The sequence below is a fragment of the Dermacentor silvarum genome, chromosome 4, assembly GCF_013339745.2.
Source record: "Dermacentor silvarum isolate Dsil-2018 chromosome 4, BIME_Dsil_1.4, whole genome shotgun sequence".
Classification (NCBI taxonomy): Eukaryota; Metazoa; Arthropoda; class Arachnida; order Ixodida; family Ixodidae; genus Dermacentor; species Dermacentor silvarum.
Window position 1 is genome coordinate 73,159,620 of NC_051157.2, and position 13,123 is coordinate 73,172,742.

Sequence of the window (13,123 nt, forward strand, 5' to 3'; positions counted from 1 at the left end):
CTCCATATAATGAATTCCTCGATATAACGAAGTTTTTCTATTCCCCGCCGTTACTCCATAGAAGCACATGTATTTGAGATTTATACGTAATGAAGTGGCAGCGGGAGACCCCCTTGAAATAACTAATTTTCTCCACCGACAACCTAGAGATTTCGCCCCAAATTTTGTCATTTTTGCGCGAGCAGCAACCGGAAGCACCTTCTCCACCGCGACGGAATGCGAAGCAGCGGCGGCGCGCATGGCACGCTCGAATTCACGGTGACTGTGAGGCGAGAGCGAGCGCACGTGTGCGTGCGTGTGCGAGGCGGGCCTGCATTCCTCGACCCGGCGATCTTGCCGCCGCAGGGTGACCTTTCCCCCTCCCTTCATTCAAATCTGATCCCGCCGCTTGCTGGAGCTGGCCTAGCCTGCCAAGCCGGCACTCTCCTTTTCCAGTAGATGTTGCCGAAGGAAAAAAATTATTATTATTTTTTTGAACGCACTGGCAGCGCCACTCATTGGTTACTGCGCAAGTCTCTGCGCTTCACTTCACTAATCTGACACTAGGTGACACTATACGATGCTACGACGCCATTGTGTCGCTCGCTTTTCGTTTTCGACGCCTCGCGCTTGTGCAAAACGACACGCATCACGCATCCAGTACCTGGTGGGACATTCCAAGGATGAGTGCTTCGTCTAAGAAACGCAAGATATTGACTCTTGAGGACAAAATGACCATCTTGGACTCCGTTTCTGGAGGCCAAAAAACGAAGGATGTAGCTGCCAAATGTAGCGATAGTTGAATTTCTGTATGAAAGCATCAGGTGCGCAGTACTGTAAAGGATTTTTTTACCCTCTCTTTTGGTCACGGAAAACGGGTGCGCATTAGAATCGAGTAAATACGGTAAGCGTTTCTTTTTCGAATTTTCGTGCCGAACCTGCATACAACTAAATCCTCTTTATAACGAAGTTTTTCGGGAATTTGTCGATTTCGTTATATCCAGGTTTAACTGTAGTTGGCTAGCATGTTGTGGGAATGCTCGACTCTCTTGTGCCCCCTTATGTTGTTTTCCCAACATGGCTCTCGCATCTCCTGTAATACGGCTTGCCTGCGTAGCTAAGCGCCACTGGCAGTCGCTGTAGTTGCAGAATAGTGCGAGAGATGCGACGAGTGTTGTGCTGCTAATGCCACCTAACAGCAGGATTACTCGGGTGCAAAAGTGGGTAACCTTTTCCTCTTTGGCTTGGGGTGGGCAGGGTGTGCGGTCATCTCGCATGCCTTGCGGAACCGTCCCGAAAAAGGCTTCAAAGCGGGGCACCGGGATAAACGAACTCGATCGCTCGAACGTGCCACCGTTCGCGTGACTGTACACGTGAACGATTAGGCACTGGTATCCAGCATAGGGGCGAGCATGTTCGCTCGATATCCAATCGCACTGAGTCGGGCTTCTTCAATTCATCAGTGCCCATCAGCATGATCTATTGATAGTAATTCTGGCTGGCTAGACTGGTGTATGAAAGGTGCAATAAATGTCCTTTTGATTATTTGCTCTACTGTGTTGTCGTTTCTTTGTCCTGAGAGTACGAATGAGACCCCACAGTGGTTATGACGGTATCTTTTACACCTTGGAAATGTTTCACTAAGGCAGCCAATCTGTTTATATCTGTGTTAAGCTGATAATAAAGCTATCTGTGCCTGTGGGCAACCGACCAGCATTGCAGGAGTGATGGTGACATTGTAGTGGAGCTGCACATGATGTGAAATGAGGCAGACTTCTTGCTCTATAAACATGAAAGTTATTTTTTTCTCCCTTAGGAATATGATGATTGTAAGCAATTTCCTACATATACAGTGCAGACTTCCTCCTTTGCTCCAGAGAATGTAAACCGAAGGGACCAAATGGCTCAAGGTTGCTGTGGCTTCTGTGCGAAATTCCCGATGACGTTTTCTCAAAATATTTCAAATTAGTGGCTCATCAAAAAGTTCATCCCAGTTTCTACTCATCTCGTTTAGTGGTGCACCAAAACAGTGCCTCCATTCTCCTCTTACAAATTGAGATACCTAGCTAACTTCCGTCAGAACAAGTTTCCAATACGGTCAGAAAAAAATTTCAATATCTGTTAACATTTGTCTACCGTATATCTACTTTGACTACTCTGTGCAACACCACATGCATACGCCTTTGTTGAAACCGATAAAGAGTGGCAGTGTCAAAAGCGGAGTTTTGCTAACCGTAGAGACAATGATAAGGCTGCGTTCCTGTCCCTGAAACTCCTCGGCCGAACCAAGCTTGCAGTGGGGCAGATCGAGGGAGTCCATGAGGCAACGCAGCTTCTGTGCCTGCTTGCGATATGGCGTGACCACGCCCACTTGCTCGGGCAGCAGGCCCCAAGGGCCAAACGCTCGTTGAAGGTAGCGTGTCACTTGCACCACTTCTGATGGGTTGAACCTGTTAAGGAATGCCACAGCGGTCCTGTCAGTCAATGCAGTGCAGATCAAAACAAGATTTGTGATACATGCTCCCAATTATTATAAGCTCTTGAAGTAGTACAGAATTCTGCTACAGTCGACTCTCGTTAATTCGACTTCAGTTAATAGACATTTCACTTAATCTGAACGTACTGGCAAGTCCCAGCGAGAAACCATACATTGGGCCATTGAAGGAAAACTCATTCAATTTGAATGTGAAAGCATGTCGCTTTGATTAATTCGACCTCCATCGACACCCCCACACATGCGCAGCAGTAACTAAAACATTTAAAACATTGAAAACACAAGACATTTGACAAATGGCGATAATGATTCTGTAGGCAACGACAGTCACAGCAGCAACCTATCTTGCAGTGATGATGAAGAATTGCACTGTGCCCTGGGCAATGTCGCTTTTGAGGATCTTGTCAGTGCCAACGATTGTATTTAGATCGGTGGGCCACTGACCGACAACATGTAAAGTTATTGTATTACTGTACTGAAGCAGTCTATCGATGATGACAGACTGCTTCAAGCAATGAGAATGATTTGAATCCATTCATTTTGGTGCCATTTGGTAATTCGGCCTTTTGGATCATTTGAACGAAACTTGCGGTCCCACAAGGGTTGAATTAATGGGAGACAACTGTACTAGGCTCACTCACTTTGCATATTCTTACATGAGCGTATCACCCCTGAAAGCAGATTCCAATTTACTTAACTCCTGCATGCCGCCTATCATTGTTTCACACTTTTTCACAGTGGTGTTGTAATCCCACTGCCTGTGTAATACCCCCGAGTGAAGGCGGAGATATGACCAGCGTATATTCTTGCTGAAGCACTGGATTCTATCTCACTCAAGCTATCAGTAGACATGAATGAAGTCTGTGTTTGACCAAACCTCTTGGCCATCTCGCGAACCTCTTGATTACCAAGTCTATCTGAATCTAGGTAGACACTACAAAAAACTACTAGAGGGAACTGTGACACCAGTGTCAATGAGAACTGCAGCCAGCTGGAGAATGGTGGGCAGTATACATAGATTTGCCTAAACTTCCTTCTTCTGGCTTCAAACGGCTCTGTGGCACTACATATTGATCATTTTCAACAATATATTGCATCATAAACGCAACTATTTGCAGTGCTTATTCCCTTGAGGGGCCAGTTAATTCTGCCTACTGCAAAATTTTGTTTCACTACATTTATTGGATCTTAAAGGGACTGACAACCGATATTTATGGACCCAGTTTTTCATGGCGCAACGAAAAGCTCACCATCGGTAGTGTTTACACCTGTAGCGGTTACTTCCAAAAGTGCATGGATATCTTGTAAGCAGAATTTTTCGATCTGAGCAGCCTTAAAAAAAATAAGAGTCCCTCCTCCGGCAACGCTGAGAAGTGATAGCGATGCCGATAGCCCGCCTCGCAAATTGTGAAAGTCGCCCATCGTCCTGCTTTCACTGGAGAACAGGCAACTGTGGTTAAACACCTATATTGTCAACTTTCCAGCCACTTTTAAACGTAAATAGACTGGTACAATAAGTTTGCGTTGCTGTACAGACCTTTCTTACAGCTGCACTGCGTTCTTTTCCCAAGTACATGCCTATGTCATGGCTGGCTGGCCCCCGTCGTCGTTATTCAGTCGATAGATGAGCCAAGCCAAGTCATCGAAAACGAAGGCGAAGGCAGCGCCACTTTTCTACTCACTACAAACGAAGGCTTATCTGCACATTGTAAGTTAGAAAAACTTATAATAAAAAGGATGTTACTGCATTTCAATATTAATAAAAAGACCAGGAACAGCATACACTGGTAGAAGGTCACGTGGTAGACCTCTTAAATAGGTTCATGTTTTTGCCGCATGGGGCGCCAAAGGTCATTTTTCACGACTTTTAGTGAAAAATTGAAAATATAAATCCACGTTTAATGAGAAAAACAGGGCCCGTTCTAGCCAATATGATGGACGATCTTTCCATCCGCGGGGTTATCTCAATTCATGTTCTGAGCGGTTGTCTGTCCCTTTAAGAATCATGAAAGGCACACAGGTGCTGAACAGAATACGAACCATCATTTCTTTAGTCACTTTTGTCAAATTTGGACAATGTGGACTCCATGCGAGAACTGTCTCTAGGAACGTCAGATGTGAAAATATAAACTTGGAGCACACCCACACAACCCCTTTAAAAATGTGTCTGATATAAATTATGTGAAAAACACTGAAACAAGTGCACCTGCAAGACGACGGCATACTGACACTGGGGACAAACATCCAGCTGTCCAACTTCTAAAACATTTTACACATATGTACTAGTAATTATTCCAGCTTGGAGCGTAGGTCCAATCAGATGCATTTCAAGATGTATGCAACACCTTTTGAATATCTATATCTTGATCAGTGCTTTTGCATGGAGAATTGAGCGCGCAGCACCTGAAGGAGTTGTACTAGATCTGCGCAGAAACTTATTGCCTTTTTACATTTATAAAAATACACTAAAGTGAGATAAATATTGTCACAAGAACATCTGAAGCAACAAGCACGAAGAATGGACCCCCCCCCCCCCCCCCCCCCCAATGCATCTACACACTCCTTATCATTCCTATGGCAACTGAACAATCACAGGGTCCGAGTTCCCTCTAAGTACATACAGTTAAACCTGAATATAACGAAATTGAGAATTCCCGAAAAACTTAGTTATAAAGAGGATTTCGTTATATGCAGGTTCGGCACGAATGTTCGAAAAAGAAACGCTTACCGTATTTACTCGATTCTAACGCACCCTCAATTGTAACGCACACCCGTTTTCCGTTTTCGTCGAAGCACTCATCCTTGGAATGTCACACCAGGTACCGGATGCGTGGACGCGTGTCATTTCGCACAAGCGCGAGGCATCGGAGACGAAGAGCGAGCGTCACGATGGCGTCATAGCGTCGTATAGTGTTACAGTAGAACCCCGCTGTTACGTTCCCGGGGGCTGCGTTTTCCCGGCTGTTACGTCGTTTTCGACCAGTCCCGGCACAGCTCCCATAGAACCCAATGCATTGGTAACCCTGCTGTTGCGTCGCAACTGTGGGACTGTTCCCGCATCATACGTTGCGAACTGCCACCCCGCGCCGGCCCGAGCGGCCATTTTGACTTTTCATGTTGCTTGGCTTGGTGGCTTGACGATGGCATTGGTCGCTCAAAGTGCCGGGGGCGACAACTATGACGTATTTTCGGTTTCCGCCAGCAAAAGTATGGCCCTTGAGATCAGTATTTGCTATATAAAGATGGTGTCTATGACGCGTTGTGGCCCTAAAATTGGTTTTGGTTCATAGACATTCTGTATAAATTTCAAGGGCCATAACGCAGTCGCCGAGTGCCGTATGCTGTATGTGCGAGTGAAAACGTGCGAGGGGAGCCGACGACTGCGTCTAAAGCTCGCACGTGCAAGAAAAGCAGGGAGAGGAAGCACGCCTTCTTCTGTTGCGCTTGAGGCACCGGCGAGGGAGCGAGGGGGGAGGGATAGCGGGGCGGCGTTGTACTGTACTCTGGCATCAACTGCGTACTGCGCGGCGGCGCGCGGTCGCGCAGGCCGTATCTTGAAAGCGATCTGCGTTGGGGCAGAGTCTACGCAGTGTAGGTGGGTCAGCGGCTCATAGCTTTGTGCGTGCTGTGTGTTCTCGGCGCTCAGTTTGCATTGAAGCGATAGACAACAGCACGAAGGTCACTTCGCTCGCTTCTCCAGCGGCGCATCCACATGCCGCCAGTGTTTGACAGCGCGTGTCCGCGCTCACAGAGTGTGATGTGTCACAGCGTGTACCAGCGCGTCGGCAACATCAACTGGAAAAGGAGAGAGTGCCGGCTTGGCGGGCTAGGCCAGCTGCAGCAAGCGGCAGGATCAGAGAATTGCATGAAGGGAGGGGGAAAGGTCACGCCCGCGGCGGCAAGATCGCCGGGTCGAGGGATGCAGGCCTGCCTCGCACACGCACGCACACAGACGTGCGCTTGCTTCGCATTCCGTCGCGGCGGAGAAGGTGCTTCCGGTTGCTGCTTGCGCAAAAATGACAAAATTTGGGGCGAAATCTCTAGGTTGTCGGAGGGGAAAATTCGTTATATCGAGGGGGTCTCCCGCTACCACTTCGTTACATGTGCTTCTATAGAGTAACGGTGGGGAATAGAAAAACTTTGTTAAATCCAGGAATTCGTTATATGGAGGTTCGCTATAAGCAGGTTTAACTGTATATATTTCGTAGGAAACTATGAGTGTGTCTACCTTTTTCCATCTTTCTTGGAGCTAGAAGGTCTCCTCTCCATGGCATGAGAGAAGTACCATTCCTCCACTGGCACTGCATCTATCAGCTGGGAGCTTGTGGGCAACACATCTCACTTCAGCCAATGCTCCCTTAGGGCGTGTTCATAGAGAGCAACTAACTATTCCTGATAGCACTGAGCCACACGGGAGCTAAGCTAAGCCTCTCAGTCTTTTGCGGTACAGTGTACATTTGCAGCTTTGGCCAAGCTTTGTAGAACAATTCAACACTGTAACCAGCCCGGCCCCTCCCAACACAGGCGCTGTGTTGCGTCTTGGAACATTAATTTTCCCTTATGTGCAGCAACCAAATTCCCAAAATTGTCTGTAACTAGCCGTGAAAACAGAGTTGAAAATAAACACTTTCACTTAGAAGATGACTCGGAAGGGTTTGAGCGCGAGCTAGTTGGTACGGATCATTCATTTTACACAGCGCCAAAAAAACATAAGCAAGGGAGAACACGGGACGAGCGCTTAGAAGGCCTGTTTCCTTTGACTTGTACTCACTGTGGCGATGGCTCAAGAAGAGCCATGGGTTGGTGATCAAAGCTCAGACAGTTTAGAGTTGGTGCAAAAGGTACCAGTTAGCAACTCTGCTGGCCAGCATCAAAAGTGAACAAGCCACAGAAGGCAATGTTGGGACATTCATGCTTCACTCACCAAGAAGGGCAGCTGCCTTCCTTCTGTGCACAGCCCCGCACGCCGTGAAAGAACACTGGGAAGTCGGGCAGGGCACCTCGATCTTGTTTGCCCACACAGCTCAGAAGCTGGCTATCGTAGAAGAGCTTGGAGTATGGCTCCAGCAGGGACTGTGTGCAACGATAGCTGCATACGAAAAGTTTGACCTTTCAACTCACTCAAACACTTTGGCATAAGAATACAATGACACGATAGCAACAATGTAACTCTTTTCGCAAGCTACTATTATACAAGTTTATAGAATTGAACAATAGCACTGAGTCAGAACCTGAAAGATATAAATATTTTGCTAGAACTTTTCAATTCACAGCTAGCTGAAAGTGTACTGATAAAACACAAGGAAAGTTGGCGATAGCGAACTCGGTTAAAATGAATCATGCTTCCTCACCAATCACCAAAATTGGAACTCTCTGAATGTTGTTAATAAAGATAGATTGTTCACATATTGGACCTGACATCAAACCTTTTAAACTTGGCCTACTGTTATTCCTTCAGACAATACTGACACCTTCTTACTCTTTAAAATGTTCCCTCTGCTCTATGTGCCTCCTCAACTTTCCATATTGGAGACCAGTACCATCACCTCAAATGAATAGCCAAGTATGTGCAAAACACACGTGAGTACATTCCACACCTGAGCATCTTCAGTTCCAAGCATTTGTAGTATGTAATGAAGAATGGCATTTTTAGTGTTTGCTACAAGCGGCATGCTGTTGATGGGATAGGAGACTGGGCTCGCTGCTATGATGACATGAAGGCTGGAGAAGAAGCATGAAGAGAATTGACAGAAAGGAAAGTGTACAGACACAAAAATAAAACACAAGCACTTGACTAAAGCAATATCTGCTCCAACAAGTTACAGTCGAACCTTGTTCATATGTTCTGGAAAAAAAGTGGGAGAAAAAAAAAACGTACTAACCGGAAAAACGTACGATTCGAAGTCCCAAAATAAAATTTGACAGACTCAAATGTAGTTTACATCTACATAATGCGAAGCGTTGCACGAATCACTGCAGCACAAGTCACTCACACGTGCCAATCTGGTGGGGCCTGAGTGGCCCGAGCCGCACAATGTTGTTTTTACAGCTTCGACAAGCTTACGTTTGCACTTCTCAAATTTGACCTGGGTCGGCAGCTCCTCCGAGCGGCGCATTTTGGCGAGAAGTTTTAATGTGCCCACTCGGAGCAAATTGTTGCGGCACGAGACGCCTACACGTGTCGTTTTGCTATTGCATAGTTTTTAAGACAGGGATGGGAAACCAAAACAAGATCAAGCTGGTGAACACCGGAATATGATGCCTACGATGCCGCCAGAGCAATACATGAGGCTCACTTAGCTCCACCTGCAGCAGGGAACGGTGGCGTGTTTGGGTTACCGCCTATGCATGCAGTATGCTTCTAATGACACTACGCCTCACGTGCTGAGAAGCAGATAGGTGAAGATGCTTATCGCAATAGGGTTGGCAGCGATAGCTATGAATGTGGCATACGACATCCCGGAAGGAGATTTGCTGTTGCCAGAATAGGAAATTGAGTGCATGTCGACGTTTTCATGAGAGACGGGCGGGCGAGTATTGGAGGGAAGCTGCTAGCGGCGGTCAGCTACTGTTCCCGATCGTGTGCACCTCGTAACTTTTCTTGTTTACATGGGATATAACGACCGGAAACGTATTGTATGATCGCAGTTTGGCAACATACAGAACATCGGTGCCAGAAGATTTTGTTTTCCGGGACCGTATGAACTGGTAAAGAAGAAGAAGTATTGAAGTATTGGGTCATTTCTTGTTCTCGATGGCAAACGCCGATATCGAGGAATCGTACATAACAGAATCGTATCAATGAGGTTCTACTGTACACATATTTGAACAAATAATGTTGTTAGCACTAGTGCTTGCGTCTGCACATCTCCCTTGGCTTTCTCTTTCCAGAAGGTCAATTCTGTCAAAAGTGAATACAGCATAAAACACAATGAACTACAGTATAGACCACTCACAACGTAACTGCTTATAGTGCAGGACCGGATATAGTGCGGTCTTTTCAGACTCCCGTTAATTTTCCCATAGCACTTCATGTATACACGTATCGCTTATAGTGCAGTTGCGGGAAACGAAATACCGGTTACAGTGCGGCTGCCTGGGAGTACCGAAGTCAGCGGAGACGGTGAACGCTCCCCTCAAACGGGCGCCCCAAGGAGTGCTCGAGGAAGAAAGAGAGACGAAGTGGAGGAGAAGGGCACGTGGTGCGAACGAACAGCCAGTGAGGCTGAAACCGTAATCTTGAGTGCGAGTCGTGAAATATCACGGCGCACATAGCGAGCGAGGGCCGCGAAACTGCCAACGCCGGCCAACGCTCGCTTCACGATAACGGCAGTAAACGAAACTTCAGGGAGCGGGCGGCGCCGGCACAGCATGGCGAAGGGCGCACGCGGAGACCGTGGAATGTGAGAGGGGAGGGCGGCAGGGAAGCGGATTTTGCCTCGGCAACTCCGCCGCTTCGGTGGCTCCCCTCGCCCTCCCTCGTAGCTCCCTCACTTTCAACTGTCACCGTGCGCCCCCCGCCGCCGTGTAGGTGCCGCCGCTCCAGCCGGCCCGGCGCCAGCTCCCCGAAGGTTTGTTTTCTGCCGTTATCGGGACGCGGGCGTTTGCTGGCGTGGGCAGTTTCGTTGGCCGGCCTGAGACAGCGCCGCTGCTTCCCTCTGGGCCGTAGCCGCAGCGTGCAAGGTCAACACGTGACTAGAAAGTACAGGAAGCATAAAGGAGAAAGAAGGGTTCACTGCCATTTTCTACGCGCGGCTACAGTAGCGTGGCTGAGACGTTGGCACGTACACGCATGTTCCGGCGCAATGCAGAATCGGCGACCTTGCCATTTGAGAGAGGGTGAAATTTCCGCCGTGTTTTTCTTTCTTTCTTTCTTTTTTTTGTTGTTTTGTTCGCGCGCAACATTGAGTGTTCTCTCCTATGCATTTACTCTATGGCGGTGCCGAGCAATGCCGGTCGGAGGCACCGCCGCGTGATTTGGTTCGAATTAACGAGATTCGACTGTAAATTGAATGCAAACGTTCTAGCCGCATTCCTCGACTGTCGCATACGTGTAGCGGCTCGGTGCACATGTTTTGCATATGTGCAGGTCTTGAAAATTGTTGCTTTGGTTATAGTGCGGTACCGCTTATAGTGCGGATATTCGCGACTCCGGCGACTTACGTTATAAGCGATCTACACTGTATAAGAATATAATGGGACACACGAGTGCATAAAACTGAAGCTTTAATGAAAGGTTCCTACATCTGCAGACCGTGGTGCATGTGCAAAGCCAATCATAAAATACAGCATGCAATGCTTAAAATTATGTAAAATGAGATGAAAAAACGAAAAAAACTTTGAAGATGCCAGAGAAACAGTTAGCATAAATACTGTGTGTATTGCGCATGCCTAAAAATCCCTATATATGGCTTTTTCTTAAAATAACGCAGAAAAAGAAGAAAGAAGCCTTTTTTTCTGTCCAAGGAACAGAAGGCACGCTCACACACATGCCCAGCCCCAACCCCAGCATCTTCAGCGCCTGAAGAACCCTCCTTTGCCTCTTTTCCTTAACGCACTGGAGAATGCCTACGTTGCCATGAAATGTTTTGCCATTAGTCATGAAAGAGTGCCCATGTCTTTGAATTCAGGATGGCAGCCACAAGTATTGCCATGAGCTTGCAAACAAGCCCCACCAGCAGATCACTAAAGGGGCCCTGACCCACCCCTCGGGCTTGGTGAAATAACATAGTCCGCGAGTAGCATACGCTGTTGTGAACATATTATCCAAGTTCTGCTGTCGTACGTGGTCCGTGGAGCTTGCAAGCAGAGCGCGAAGTCACCTTTTTCTCAAATGCTCTCATTTCAAAAACCCCATGATCCTCGCTCTTTTCAGTGTGCTTTATTACGTAATAAAGCACACTCCAATACGCGGCTGCTATTGGTCGCTGCGATTGGCTACACCGCGGACGCCGCGGGGTGCCGCCACGAGTCCACTGGCTAAGCACACTGCGGCTCTCTGACGACAGCCGCGTTTGGCTTACATTTAGCGTGGCCTAGGCACAAAATCAGAAATTTGAACTGCGCGACACGGTGACGTCTCGGATGTCACCGTGACGCTTCTGCCATAGCCTTCGCAGTGCAAGGCATTGAAGGAAGAAGATATTTGATAGGGGACACTTGGCCCCGCTCATGAACCGTATTCCAACAAGTCTGCATACCTGTTTCTGAGCCGTGTGAGAGGCAGACAATTCAGCTGCTTTGGTTGGCTCATGCCACTGCTGCCGAGGAGGAGTCGGTGAAGCAGGGATTCCCCGAGGCCTCCCTTGACTGCCAGCCGTGACCGTACCACCGGCCCCAGCTGCATGGGGTCTCCACCTAGAATGAGGCTTCCTCCAGCCAGGCACACCAAGCCCATCACTACTAAGGTCTCAGGCTCAGTTGCTTGTCCTGCCTGCGATCGAACCACCAAAAGCCTTATACAGTTGAACCTCAATATAACAAACACTGATATAACAAAGTAAATATAATAGTTTTCTCACTGATATCAACATGTGATGAATATTAGATATAACGAAAGTATTTGCATGTCAGATGAAACTTCACTGTAACAACATACCTACTAAGCAGAAAGCCGGGAGATATTCTGACCAGGTGTTAGATCAGCCCCCCCTCCCCCCCGATGACGACTATTTTTTTAAGTACTGACAGTGCAATTGCACACAGACAACTTCATTAGGCTTTTATTTACAGATTTACAAATGACCTCATGAACATCAAGGACTCACTTTTGCAAACATTTCGTTGTGGCCGATTTTGCCTTTTTCAAAAATTCTTCAGAATATGTTTGATTGTAACACATTACATTTCTTTGACATTTTGTAAGGAGGATATTTCCCAGTGACTTAGCGTAACTGTATGCTCGTCTTTTTCACGATGCTAAATATCTGCTCGCACTTTTCTTCTTTCTTTCTGGGGTTTTACGTGCCAAAACCAGTTCTGATTATGAGGCACGCCGTAGTGGAGGGCTCCGGATTAATTTTGACCACCTGGGGTTCTTTAACGTGCACTACAACGCAAGCACACGGGCGTTTTTGCATTTCGCCTCCATCGTAATGCGGCCGCCGCGGCCGGGATTCAATCCCGCGATCTCGTGCTCAGCAGCGCAACGCCTTAGCTGACTGAGCCACCCCGGCGGGTATCTGCTCGCACTCTGCATTGCTCTATGGTATCAATAAAATATACCGTAATTACTCGATTCTAACGTGCCCTCGACTGTAACGCGGTGCACCTGTTTTCCGTGACCAAAAGAGAGGGAAAAAAAATCCTTTACAGTACCACGCACCTTATGCTTTCATATAGAAATACAACTATCGCTCAAGATTTACTACCAATACACTCAAGTTGCGATGAACAAAAAAGTCCCAGTTTCACCCGAAAGGCGAAGCATTGATTGCGACAGCAAATTAGCAGACAGCTATACGAAGTAAGGATAGTAGTTTTATCGGCCGTATAAACTTGTAAACATTCGCTGTTTAAATAAATTGGTAGACTAATGCCTAAGCACACGTACTACAGTGCATGGTCGAAGCTACGGGAGCTAGGCTCGAAGTGTGTAGGAGGCGGCCATATTGAAATGCCGATGGCGATATGGTAGCGCAAATTTAGGGT

At 47.4% G+C, this 13,123-nt stretch overlaps 1 protein-coding gene across 2 annotated transcripts in view; it reads right to left on the reverse strand.

The window, feature by feature from the left end:
• The window catches only part of LOC119450222 (putative helicase MOV-10), a 64,131-nt gene that overhangs the window by 3,786 nt on the left and 47,222 nt on the right, over positions 1 to 13,123 (reverse strand). For both annotated transcript variants that reach the window (XM_037713606.2, XM_049665724.1), the window contains exons 15-17: positions 11,674 to 11,906; positions 7,398 to 7,562; positions 2,213 to 2,429 (exon numbers count right to left, since the gene is read on the reverse strand). In XM_037713606.2, coding sequence (XP_037569534.1) covers positions 2,213 to 2,429; positions 7,398 to 7,562; positions 11,674 to 11,906 — 615 coding nt within the window. The remainder of the gene's footprint in view (positions 1 to 2,212; positions 2,430 to 7,397; positions 7,563 to 11,673; positions 11,907 to 13,123) is intronic.